We start from the raw sequence: 12,852 nt of genomic DNA on the forward strand, positions 1-12,852 counted from the left end.
CACTGTAGTGGAGATATCTGACCAAGATCCCCTTCCCTGTGATAGTGCTGAGAGGGTTTTATGTTAGTACACTTCATCACAGGCTTTCTTTAACACACTGCAGGTTGTTTTTTGGAAATGTTTTCCTAAGGTATTGGACTTTCCAGGTTATTCTGTGTTGTTCCTGCTTTTTGCTGCTTGTTTTTTTGTTTTCTTCATCTGCCATGCTTTTCAGACAAACAGTCCTCAAGTGTTCCCAATTCTGACCCACCTCAGGCAAGGCACACTATTGTTCTTCTCTCCTCACCTTGGATTTGTAGGGCTATATTAAAAATGCACATTGCAGAATGCTTTTGCCTGTCAGTTGTCAGCTCATTTTTTCAGGACAGTGTGTTTAGTTCTTGTCAGTCACTAGCTGCTGTAATACCTCTGTTCTTTTGCCCACATCTTGCAGCTGATCCATTGTTAACTCCATCTCTCTTGCTTGCAGGAGCTTGTGGTACGCTTTCTGAAGCGAGCTGCCAGCAATCTTCAGCAGTCCTTGAGGATGCTACTCCCCAGCCGTCGTTTAGGACTAAATGATCGTCGTCGTATCCTGGCTCACCAGCTGGGCGAGTTCATAATCTGTTATAACAAGGTGACTAATTCTTTCTTGTTTCTTCTTTTGGTAGCTCTTTTTTGGTTTCTGTTCTCTTCTAAAGTATCTCCTGCTGGCTGCTGTCACAGTCAAGACAGCAGACTGTTTTAAAGGCTCTGTTCTGTAATGTACATGGTCTGTTTGCAGTTGTGCATCCAGTAATGGTAGTTTGTTCAAATTGTCGGATAGACAACAGTATTACTACATTATGTATGCAATCTGGTAATCATGTGCATAAAAGTAAAAATAAGTGTTGAAATGAAGTGGAATTCAACTAGCATTTGCTTTTTCTTTGGCTTGTCTTCAATTCTAGTGCTTTGAAATGCTTCTTCCCATTTCTCCCTATTTTTATTATGCTTCTTTAGAGATAATTTTTTTGTACAGAACAGTATGAAATATGTATTTTACCATTTGTTTGGTATACTGAGGGACTGCTACCTATCTGTAGTATGGGAGTCTGTATGTGTTGTTATAGGAAGTAGGTCCTAATTTAAATAATTTTCACCTCTTTAGATGTAGAAGATGCTGTTCTTAGCATAGTGGTTTCATGCTAATCCTTGTTTTGCAAGAACAGCTTCCCCTTTCCTTTGCTGCCTAGCATTTCTTTAGTGTTAGAACAAGGGTAGTTTAAATTTTGCTTTCAGAGGCTGCTGAGCACACAGGCCTCCAAGCTCCTACTCGTTAGCAGAGGATGTTCACTTATATTACCTTGTCAGAACTGACATCTGGTAATTTGATCTGTCAAAGCAAGGTTGGTATTGAACCAAATCTGTTCCAGGGAGTGCCTTGTATGCCTAATGCTCACTGAATTACTGTGTTAGGAGTAACCACAAAACACTTGGGTGGCTCTGTGGTGAGTGAAGAACGCAGCTACTTTGGATATAATTTCCACTCAAATTGTATTCAAACATCAGGATTTTCTGCTAACTCTTGAGTAAATTCACAAAATAAAGCTGTGTAACTGGTAATAAATCAGTGCATAAACATATTTTTCTTAGTTAAAACAAGTGAGAACAGATCACTTGAGGTTTTAGGATGTACACGTTTAAGCTATTGAGAGACTCTTAGGCTATGAGGTTTTTGATGTCTGAGTCCAACGTATAGATGACTTTCACTGACTTGTAACTTCAGATTTAGTAGGGTAATCCTATTAACCATTATGTATCTTCTGTAATGACACAGAAGAAAAAATACTATCTCCAGCAAACTACATAAAACAGATCACATACTGTCCAGACTTTACTTAAGTAGTGAAGGGTAGAGACATGTCCCAGAGTGGCTTTTTCTTTCCACTCTTGAATTATCTTTCAAAAGATGTATGTGACCTTTTCATCATGGGAATGCTCAGAGTACCAGTAGGAAGCAATGAAGTGGAGGTCAAGTCTGGTCAGATAAAGCTTGTATGCTGGTATTGGTATTTCAGACAGGCCTGTAGGTTTTTTTTTAAACAGAAATGTTTGTATCAATACAACCTCTAGTGTCAACAAGTTTTACTGGTGTAAAATAGATCATTTATATCTGAGAGCTTGCTCCCATTCTCACACACAAAGGCTTACCATCTTTTATTCCAGTATATTTTAGTGTATAAATGCATGTTTGCCACAAGCTGTGCTGTTTTACTTTCTTTGCTTTTGCTAAAGCAATGTATTTTTGGTATGTAGATAAGTCCTCAGCAATTTGCTGCATGACAAGAGAAATTTACTCAAGACGAGAACTCCTAGTTTATGGTAGGAAATGTGGATGCCCTCAGCAGACCTTCTTGATTGAGTTTCTCTATTTTATATTTTTGTCCTCCTTTCTTTCAGAATATCTCCTTTTGGGACAGATGCTCAAATAAAAGCTATTTTGAGGAGCTCTATGTTTGTGACAGAAACAGGAAAAGTAGAAAGGAGACCTAATGTCTGTAAAGAATGATTTCCCCCCCACCCTGCCTCCATACTTCCTTATGTCCCAGCAAAGTGTGTATTTGAAGGAGCAGCAGCATGTATTTATGAAGGCTTGACCTCTTCTCAGCAAATTAATTCTAACAAGTTATGTCAGGTGGAGGAATGAGGAGTTTAGTGTATGCTTAGCATGCTGTCTCTGGGGCTGTCTATATTTATCCATTCTGTTGCACATAGTGAAATACTTATAATTTGGCTCTTTGGAGTTGATGTTCTTTTTTCCTTAGATCCCATGGAAATGTTTTTTGTCTTCTCTGAGCTGTAGCTATGCCATGGAACATAAAGTAAATACATAGAGATACTTACTGATACTGCTTATTAACAGGAAACGGAGCAGATGGTTCAGAAAAGACCAAAAAAGAAACAGGAAGAGGAGGAGGAGGGAGTGAATCCTGAAGGTTTTCAGAACTTTATTACCAGAGCAAGGTAGGAATAAATTTTATTCCCTTTGATAAAGGATCTCCTAGCCATGAAGGTGATGGGATTGTTCTAAGGATGATCTGATTGATCTAAAGGCCTCCAGATACCTTTACTGACTGTAGCACCTGCTTCTGCTCTTGCTGGGGGACAGAGAACTTGTCTTTTCTCTTTTCTTCCTTCCAGCAGCCAAATACTTGTAGCATCAGCATCTGGTGCATTGAGAAGGACATACAATAGATGTTTTGACCATTAAGTAGATTCCCAAAGGATAGCAGTGGTTGCCCTGGTCTGTGTAAATTTCAAACTGATGCTGGTGAGCTAATGGTTGCCTTTCCTGTGATGCTGGCACGAATGTGGCAGTACTTTGGAAGGAGAGTGAAACTAGAGCTGCTGCTCAGATGGCCTTGAGCTGCTGTGGTTGAACAGTTGTTGTGGCTCTGGCTCTCAAGTTTCTGCTCTCAGAAACAAATTTCATGCTTGCTGCCTCTCTTCAGGAACTTTCCAGGTCTGGACTTTCTGAGATGAGGAAGGAAGGGAGTTAGACTCCCTGTCTTCATCCTAACCTCTTATTTGGCTTGCTAAGGCAGTTCAGTGCAAGTGGTTCACAATGAAAAAGCAGCATTTTCTGTGAATTTTATCTAACTCTGAACTTTATCTGCCTTAAACTTACAAAAGTCTGGTAGGAAATGTATTTTGAAAATAGGTAAATACTCTTTATGGCCTGTAGTATTGTATGAAAACCAATGGTATAGCTATCTGACCATGGAGAGGTCTGAAATTATTCAGTGAACCAGAATTATGTCCTCAAAGCCTCTGATTCTTGAGCACAAAACCCGATTCCTTTTGAGTCCTTTATTTGACCCATATATGACATGTCTATATGGGCAAGGACCCCCGTCAATATCTCAACAGGTAGAGTTCACCTGCCTTTTTAATGCCCTTCTATCTTCTCTGGTAAGGTTAGCAGTCACTGCTTCTTTTTCATGATCAGTTATGAAACTGTTCTTTCTTTTTCTCTGTTTGGATAGCACTCACTGACTGATTAGAGGTGGGTGATAGCTGAGGCTTCTTAACAAAGTTCAGGAGGCTTCACAGTGTCGTTTGATGCTACACTGTCATGAAATCAATGAATTTTACATTTTGCTAATATAACTGATGGAGTCATTACCACAACAGATTTACAGGCTCCAAGAAAAATCTTGCTGCTTTTCAGATAGAGTTCTATAAAAGAATGATACTCAAGATGTCTGACTACCATATACCATAGCATCTACTCCTGTCACTAGAAATGCACATTACATGGGCCCACGGCATGCTCTTGGTTCACTGATGTCTCTGGCCACAAAAATGACTGTTGCCTCCTAGGGCAAGTCATTTTGCTTTTTGCCAGAAATACTAAGAGATGGCTGTTTGGGGCAGAACTGCATAAGTCTTCTGTTTCCATGTTATTGGCTACCATGCCATCATGGCCTGATGCATAGTCTAGGCTGTGACTGGAGATTTTTGCTGGATCATCTCCTGAGTGATAAAGAACAGCAAAAGCCAGTTTGCCAACGATCAGGCAATTTCTAGCAATGATCTTTGTGCTTCTTGTGAAGTATCAGGTATATTTGAAAACTCTGATACCTGACACTATGCACTGTGCTTGAAGCTTAAATGAGTGAGCTAGTCATTTGGAGCCAAGCAAAGGGGATAGATTTCCACTTTGAGTGTTTGTTCTGCAGTACAGTGAATGCAACACTGGAGAAAAAGGTTAATAAATGTTGCCACTTAATAGTTGGGATTGTCTGGTTGACTAACTTCAACATCACGTGGATGGCATTGTGCTTAGTTATACACATGCTACAACCATTACTTCTAAATGTCCTCAGTGCAATGTAAAATTATATACTTATGCTGGTAAATTGACTTAAAAGCTTAAAACACCTCTTCACCAGCAACTTTTCATTCTTCCATTTTCTCTTCACCTCTATTATCATTTGTTTGGGAGGAAAGATGAACTTTGCAGCATGCGCTGAAGGCCCAAACTCCAGTGGGATCAGTTTTAGACATTGCTTTTACCAAAGCTCAGGCTAGCCAAGACTAGCGCAACTGTGATATGCAGAGGATGTTTTGCAGGATTATAACTGCTGCTATGCAAATTTATATTCCCGTGTTAAACTCTTGTTGTAACAAAAATGAGAAATATATGCAAGTTTTGTGAGATTAACAAAAATATTGACTGTTCTGTTTGTTTACCCTACAGTTTTGGCTAATTAACAAGCTCTTCCTTCCTCTTTCCTCATATCCCTCTGCCCCAACCCTGCCCCCAGCTGAATTGAAACTACTAACGATGACTGTTATAAAACAGAGTGCTGAGCTCAGTTCTTCATGAACAAGATAGCTGCTTGTTCTAGAGAGCACCTGGGGAAGATTCGCAAATTTAGTTGTGAACTGAATCTCTCCTGTTGAACTGATCTCCCCAAAAATGTATTTGGAATTTTCACTTGCTCTTTATTTATCCTGGGAAGGCTCCTGAATGCCTTGAATTTTCTACTGCATAAGAAAATGGCATTTCAGTGGGAATCTCAGGTTTAACCAAGGCATGTTCCTTTCCTTCTGCTCTTACCCTGCAGAACTGAGCAAATCATTAGCTTGTCTGGCCTCACCTTTTTTCCCATTCCCCTCTTCAGTCTTATTGTTTCTTGTCTTTGACTATCAGTTACATGAATGCGGAAAAACTTAGAATCCTCACTTATATCCATTCTTCTGTCCTTATTGTAGTGAAAGTGACCTGGAGAAAGTGCTGACATTTTACACACACAAAAACAAGTCAGCTGGTGTCTTCCTAGGAACAAATTCCACAAGCACAAAACCCAGCAACACCAGGAACCAGTCAGAGAAACAGCCTCAAGGGGGTAAGTTTTGCAGGTAGTTTTGAGATGATGTTGCCCAGACAAATCCAGTTTAACTTCAGTCTATGGAAAGAGAACAACCCCTCCAGACTGTTACTCAGGCTTCTTGAGGTTGCATATCTTTTTTTTTTTTTTTTAACTGACTCTATACGTGAAGACTAGAGTTAACTGCACTCCTACCTTCTTTGCCTGAAGTGAAATGGAATGAATCTGGACTAGCATTTATAAGGAACTAGATACGGTGGCTCATGACTGAAATGAGAATGTGCGAACTGAAGGCACTGAGATTTGAAATGAACAGAGAATCCTGAAATCAGAGTAAGGGTTGAGGGAAATCAAGGCCTGTTAAATTGTGCTACCTGCAGTGAGCATACCCACTGAAGGGCAGAGTCTGTATAATTGAGCCTAATTAGGTGTTCTGTGGAAGGAAGTACAGTGCCAGCCATACGTATCCAGTACATGACACTGTACATGCTACTGTACATGACAGCACAGTTGTGATCAATAGAATTGCATGGTCTACAGTAAATATTAGCAAGAAAGTCCACTGTAACAGGTTTAAATTCTGCTGTCCTGTTCTAATGATATCACAGTTTGCATTGTTCTACTTCCTAACTCCTTGATTTTGTTATAGAACATCCTGACATGGTGAAAAAAATAAAAGGTGATCAGCCCCAAAATTCAGTTGCAGATCTGCCTGCAGAAGGAGCATTAAAAGGCTGTAAACTCAAAGAAGTCAAATCAACCTGTAAGTGAACTGGCTTAAATCACCATCAAGAAAAAAATAATGAATGCATGTACTGTTTTTAATACTTTTTTAAACAAAGATTGGAACCTTTGGGTTCAAACTGAGGGATTGAAATGCCCAATTTTGAGGAAGATTCTGCAGGTTTTTCTTTTAAACTGAAAAGAAGATAAGGTACAGTGAGCAGTATGAAAGAGTGAGCTGCTCCTCTGTGGGGGAAGATCTAGATATGGCAAGCTTTGAAAGGATATTCATCATGTAGAGCCACTTCTTGTCTTTGCTGATATATAAGGTCATTTTGGCTTCAGTGTGTCTGAGTAGAGGAATCTTTGGTGTGTTGATGTTATCCAAAGGACCTGAAAAGCAGCTTTTTCTCATGTAGTGTGCTCATTATCTTTGTGTAGTTCCAGAAGGACCCACCTTCTCCTTAAATGCTGAAGTGAAATTACCTCAGTGCGGCCCTCCTAGTGCTTCTTCATCTGTTTCTGGTGCCACGTTCCAGAGAAGTACCAGTTCCTGGATACCAGCTCAGCCTCCAGCCTCTGAAAATTCACAGGTTCCTGGTCACCATTCCTTGCCAGCTCCTCTGGTTGGTCCTAGGCTGATTCAGTCCCCATCCCCACTACCCTTCTTGCAGAGTACAGCTCCTGACAGCTCTTCTGTCTTCACAAACCCAGTGTCCAGTGAGGCTTCTAGCCTTGCAGGGTTACATCATTGTCATTCTGGTAGCTACACCATTGGCCCATTCTCATCTTTTCAGAGAGCTGCTCAGATCTACAGCCAACGATTGTCCCGACCATCCTCTGCAAAAGTAGGTGAGTGTTCTGGGATGTATAATAACCTGCTAGTTCAGTATAGAGATTGTTCAATCTCTGTTCTGGAGTAGATAGAAATTTTATGTTTCTAGAATTACAAGTCTTGTTGAATGGTGCTAAATGTCTCAGGGAAAGGTAGAGTGCAGAAAGCAGGCCTTGTTTGCCAAAGATGCCCTTTTATTGAGCAGATGAACAGGGAATCATAGAATTGTTTAGGTTGGAAAAGGCCCTTAAGATCATTGAGTCCAACTGTTAACCTAACACTGCCAAGTCCACCACTAAACCGTCCCTAAGGGTGACGTCTATGCATCCTTTAAATACATCCAGGGATGGTGACTCAACCACTTCCCTGGCCAGCCTGTTCCAATGCTTGACAACCCTTTTGGTGAAGAAATTTTTCCTAATATCCAATCTAATCCTCCCCTGACACAACTTGATGCCCTTTCCTCTTGTCCTATCACTTGTTACCTGGGAAACCGACACCCACCTCACTACAACCTCCTTTCAGGTAGTTGTAGAGACCGATAAGGTCTCCCCTCAGCCTTGAGCTTTGAACTTGGCCTTTGAACTTGTTCGAAAAGAGCTGGGAAATGAATTATTGTATAGTTTCGCTTGATTCTGTTACTGATATTTCTTGTTTATCTTTAGTGATTTTAATGTAGTTTTGGTCAGTAGAAGTCCTATCAGTCTATGTGCTGTTCTTAGTTCTGTGTTTCTCTACCGTGCAGAGAAATCCTTTAACAAAACCTCATAATTGTTGAATACTTAAGGGTGCGTCAAGACCTCCAGAAAAGAAAGACCTGAATGAATCATTACTGTATCTCATTCTCTAGGACCCTTCAGCACTGCCATATCCAAAAGTATCTTAAAAACAAGATCTAGAGACCTCTCATTTACCATGCTGGGGTAGAATATAGCTGTGCAATGCAACTTTAGAGTGTAAGGAATCTGAAGGGTAGAAGAAACTGTAGGAATTTATGGATGCAGCCTGTAATCTATTAGGAAAGTTTTGGGAACCACACACAGGCTAACAGCTGTGGTCCTGATAATATTTTTTTTTTTTGATGATGGTATACATTTGCTTTAGGTTGTATGTCAGGGTCAGCACATGTTCAGTAGGGTTGCTGTATATATATTGACAACCTTTCTAGCATTAAAATAAATCTGACTTCTCAAGTGAGTAGCTTATGTAAAAGGATCCATTAGTTTTTAAGGAAAAACATTATAATTTTAACTTGGGTAACAGCAGCCAATATTCTCTGGAATTGGGTGCCATTAGATACATTACGATAAAGAGAATATGGGTTTGGAATTGACAAAAGCTCATATAGGCAATACCCATGCAGAATAGAAAGCTGTATTCTCCCTAGAATGTGCAGAAAGTATTATACCTGCTTTTGTATCTCTGTGATCAGCAGGCTGAGACAGTCTGACATACCCCTCACTAAGCATATCCAAATGTTTGTTTGGTAGGTTTGTGCCATCGTAGTCCAAGTGCGCAGCGTGTGGGCTCAGCCAGGATGTACAAAGATGCAGAAGATACTTCTTCCCAGGGCAAACGTTATAGCCCCAGTATGGTAGCAGCAGAACTGCAGCAGCTGGCAGAAAAGCAAGCAGCCTGTCAGTATTCCCCACCAAGCCACATCAGTATCCTTACACAGCAGGTATGTAATCAGTAAAGCTAGAGTCCCTGTGACAACAGAAAAGTCTGTCACAGTCTTCTGTGTCAGCACTGGGCTGGGCTGAGACATGCTGGAAGAATTAAATCTCATGAAAATCAATTACTGTCATACTGTTGTTTTGAAGTGTTTTACAGTGACCAGGATTTTGATTTTTTTACAAGATGACAAGAACGTTGCTAAAGTCCTTTTATAGAAGAAAGTGAGACTGGGCAGAGAATTAGAAAATAAGTTATAAAAAACCAAACCCATGCTTGGTCTTATTAAACAATAAAACCAAGTCTTCTCAGATTTGTGCTTCCATACGATTTGCTTCCTCGTTCCTCCAGTGTGTCATCATGGTGCTGGGAATGGAAGTCTGCAGAATGAATTCTGTTGTAAATTCTAAATACCAGTAACATTGTAAAGACATAAGAAGTACTTACTAACTTGGGATATGATAATCCTTTTGCTAAACATGGTGGTATAGATCCAATTTACATTGGTTTCTGGTAGAATTCCACTTAGGGGTTTTTTTTTCCACTTAGCACTTTTTGACTTATGTCCTAAATGGCTACACACGTAGTCTTTTTTTTTTTTTTTCTTTGTAATATGCTATAGTTGTGTTCATCAAAGGTGTTCAAGCTGGACACTTCTCAGTTAATTAAGCTGCCAACTGGAGGTTCTCCAGGATAGGTGCTTTGCGTCAGAAATTAATTTTTTCCCTATTTACTTGCTAGGGACAAACAGTTTGAATATCTTCACTCTGATACTTTGATTTTGGAAGTATTGTTTTAACAGTGATGTTTTGCTAAGTTTTCTGAGGCATGTTTAATAGTTGCAATAGCTGCTGATATTTGCTTCTTACAATTTTATTGTTATATGTTTGGATTTTGAATATCTGGTTAGATGATTGGCAATATGTCTTTTTCAAAAGGTGAGATGCATTTATAACTCTAGGAAGCTGAATAGATTTTTGGACCCTTCTATGTCTAGCTCAAGGTTTTGATTCACCCTGGGCAGTTCCAGAACTAACACAGGCAACTCTGGTCTTTGCAGATAGATAGATCTTGAGCTTTAAAGGATAAGTCACAAAAACAAGGCACCTTCCTAGTGATGAACTCAGAAGAGAATGTGAGCACTGAATATACCAGTGATTCTGAGGCCTGATCTTGCATCAGGCCAGACCCTACTTAAAGAATTTGATCTTTCAAAGACTGAAGTGGTATGGGGAACATCAGGAGAAGCTTGTTTGCTTGTCCAGTAATATTCAGAGCTGTCAGTCTGGTTCTCTTAATGAAATCAGAATTCAGCTTTTTAAGCTAAACTTTGTCAGTAAAACTGTTCAAAAAATTTGATAGTGAAACATTTTCATTCAGGAAATGCTGATTTGTTGAAAGCTGAATATATGATGGTAATTGCCTCCTTGGATAAAAATTAGTATCTAAACAAATATTTGGGAAAAAATTTAAATGTATCTATTTCATTTCAGTCTTTTCAGAAAAGAACTTTTAAAAATAAATTCATAGACTTTCTCCCTAAAGCCACTAATTTCCCACTTGGCTCCAACTGCTGTGGTTTCTAAGGTCTGTCTAGAGAACCCAAGTTGTCCTCTTGCTGCTATTTATATAGCTATTAGATGATTTTTAAACTTCTAGATTCCTACTATAGCTAGTTACTGCTAGTTAAATTAGGAATTACAGAAGGCGGAATCGAGAGAGGAATTCACAAAGATCTACATGGGAAGGGCTGTATAGCTTCCGGAGCACAGCTGTGTTGGGTGACAAAGGAATGTACTCTGGTAACTGTAGGTGGTGGAGGTTGAAACCTGTTTAGCCACCAGTCAGTCAATCAGTGTAGGTATACTCAAGTCTGAAAGTAGCTATGAAGTGCAATGGTAGCTCTGGAAATGTGTTGCTTGTGGTAAATGTGTCTGCATTGCTTTTTGCTTCCAGGTTCTCCCAAGATACTTTCTCCCAGAATAGGTGGGAAATGTATAGAAGGAGAATGAAGGTGCTAATTCCCTTCTTTGTGACAAGCAAACAGTAAAGACCTTAGCTCCTAGCAGACAACATAGATTTTCTGAGTCACCTTGATATATTTTTGTATTCAGCTACACAGTGTTTGTATAGGCTTTGTTTCTGTTGTGAAACAGAGAAACATGGGTTGGGTTATGTCTTAGTGGTCTTCTGTCATCATGAGAAAGATCCATGTAGAAAGGGATTCACAAGTCAATGAAAAGTTTAGAGCTGGAGCTCTATCTGACAATGAATTTCCTTCCCGCGCCTGCATCCATTCAGTTCTAGGCATCTGCTCTGTGCTGTGATTCTCCAGGCTATGTTTCTGCAATAATCCCTTTGGAGGGATTTGGAGAGATGAAATCTGAAGCTTGCTTAGCATGAAAATTTGGATGGTTTAGTTGAGGACAGTTTTTCTTTTAAGGCAATATGATTCTTCAGTACTGAATTTATGACACATAGTAATTTCTAAGCTGAGAATATTATTTTAATCATACCTGAAACAGTGATGTTTTGGAAGGTTCAGATGTAACTGCAAGGCCCAAAGGAACATAGCTAAAGCACATGGCTACTACTTGTGCTTTTCTTTTTTTTCCTGGACACTTTCTACTCTTCTGTCATCTAAGACTCATTTGGATTATATTTTTGATCCGGCCTGGCTTTTAAAGCCTGTCTTGCAACAAGGACCAAGGGGTTTAGTTCTGTGGGAAGGCAAGGCTGCCTTTACAATGAAGGGCAACAAAAGGTACCAGCATGCAATAAAAGCATAATAGTATGGCACCAAGTGCCTGTACAGGCAAAACAGGAAGAGCCAAGCAAGGGTTGGGCTCATTGTTGAGGGACCTGGAACCAGGACACCTGGCATTGAGCCACTAGGTATGGATGTGGATTTGAAGCAGGGGGATTGAATGAATAGAAGTGCAGGCATTACAGAGTAGGCTTGCTGTTTGGAAAGTGATTTGCAGAAGGGTAGATATTGGTGAAGCTATATGGGAGCGCTGTGTGGTTATAGATTTCGACAGACTAGGATTTGGTCTGAACCAGGAGGGGGGAAAATAGGGGCAGAAGAGAGAGAAACATGTGGGAGAGATTTAGTAAACAGCTGGAGAGAAGTGAGAAGTCAAAGACCATTGGTATGGGTTGAAAGGGAGAAAGACTTGGCATGGGAGTGTTTGGGGACTCTGGGTTATGTGATCTTGGTGGCTTTTGACAGGAGAAGTAAGGGTTTGAAAGGTGAGAGAAGGTTAGAGATAAGGCTTGTATGAGGGTGATTTAGTTAAACAGGTCACTACTTTCCTATGCATTTCTAGACATTTTTTGTGATTACATCAGTTTTCTGTCTTGTCAGTCCTCTCCGTTCACTTCTGAAACGCCAGATGGGAACTTCACAGTGATAATCGTGAAGTGAACAGTTCTTTTAACATGGGAGGTGGAGATGGTAGGAAAGTAAAGCCTCTACTGATGTGCTGTTTCATTCCCTTGTACACAGGTTTTGGTCCTCACAGACTGTCTTACAAAGTGTGTGAGAACATTATGCTTTTCATTAATCTGTATTTTTGAAAAATATTTTTCATTATATCATCTAAAATTTCATCAGTGTATCTTCATGCTTGCAACATGGAGAAAACAAGGGTGCCTTCACAGTGGTATACAATAGAAATATTGATCTAGAATACATAGGAAGCATTACTTAATCCCCTGTATGATGCCTTGCTGCCCAGTTGCAGGAATGAGAGAGATATG

At 39.9% G+C, this 12,852-nt stretch overlaps 1 protein-coding gene across 1 annotated transcript in view; it reads left to right on the forward strand.

Annotated features, from left to right (window-relative positions):
• TTLL5 (tubulin tyrosine ligase-like family, member 5) overlaps nucleotides 1-12,852 on the forward strand; it is a 136,273-nt gene that overhangs the window by 55,975 nt on the left and 67,446 nt on the right. Inside the window, exons 24-28 of the mRNA XM_010583727.1 lie at nucleotides 470-616; nucleotides 2,885-2,985; nucleotides 5,743-5,876; nucleotides 7,023-7,433; nucleotides 8,907-9,097. Of these exons, the coding sequence (XP_010582029.1) occupies nucleotides 470-616; nucleotides 2,885-2,985; nucleotides 5,743-5,876; nucleotides 7,023-7,433; nucleotides 8,907-9,097 (984 nt within the window). The remainder of the gene's footprint in view (nucleotides 1-469; nucleotides 617-2,884; nucleotides 2,986-5,742; nucleotides 5,877-7,022; nucleotides 7,434-8,906; nucleotides 9,098-12,852) is intronic.

The sequence above is a fragment of the Haliaeetus leucocephalus genome, unplaced genomic scaffold (genome assembly GCF_000737465.1).
Source record: "Haliaeetus leucocephalus isolate CR32 unplaced genomic scaffold, Haliaeetus_leucocephalus-4.0 Scaffold932, whole genome shotgun sequence".
Lineage (NCBI taxonomy): Eukaryota > Metazoa > Chordata > Aves > Accipitriformes > Accipitridae > Haliaeetus > Haliaeetus leucocephalus.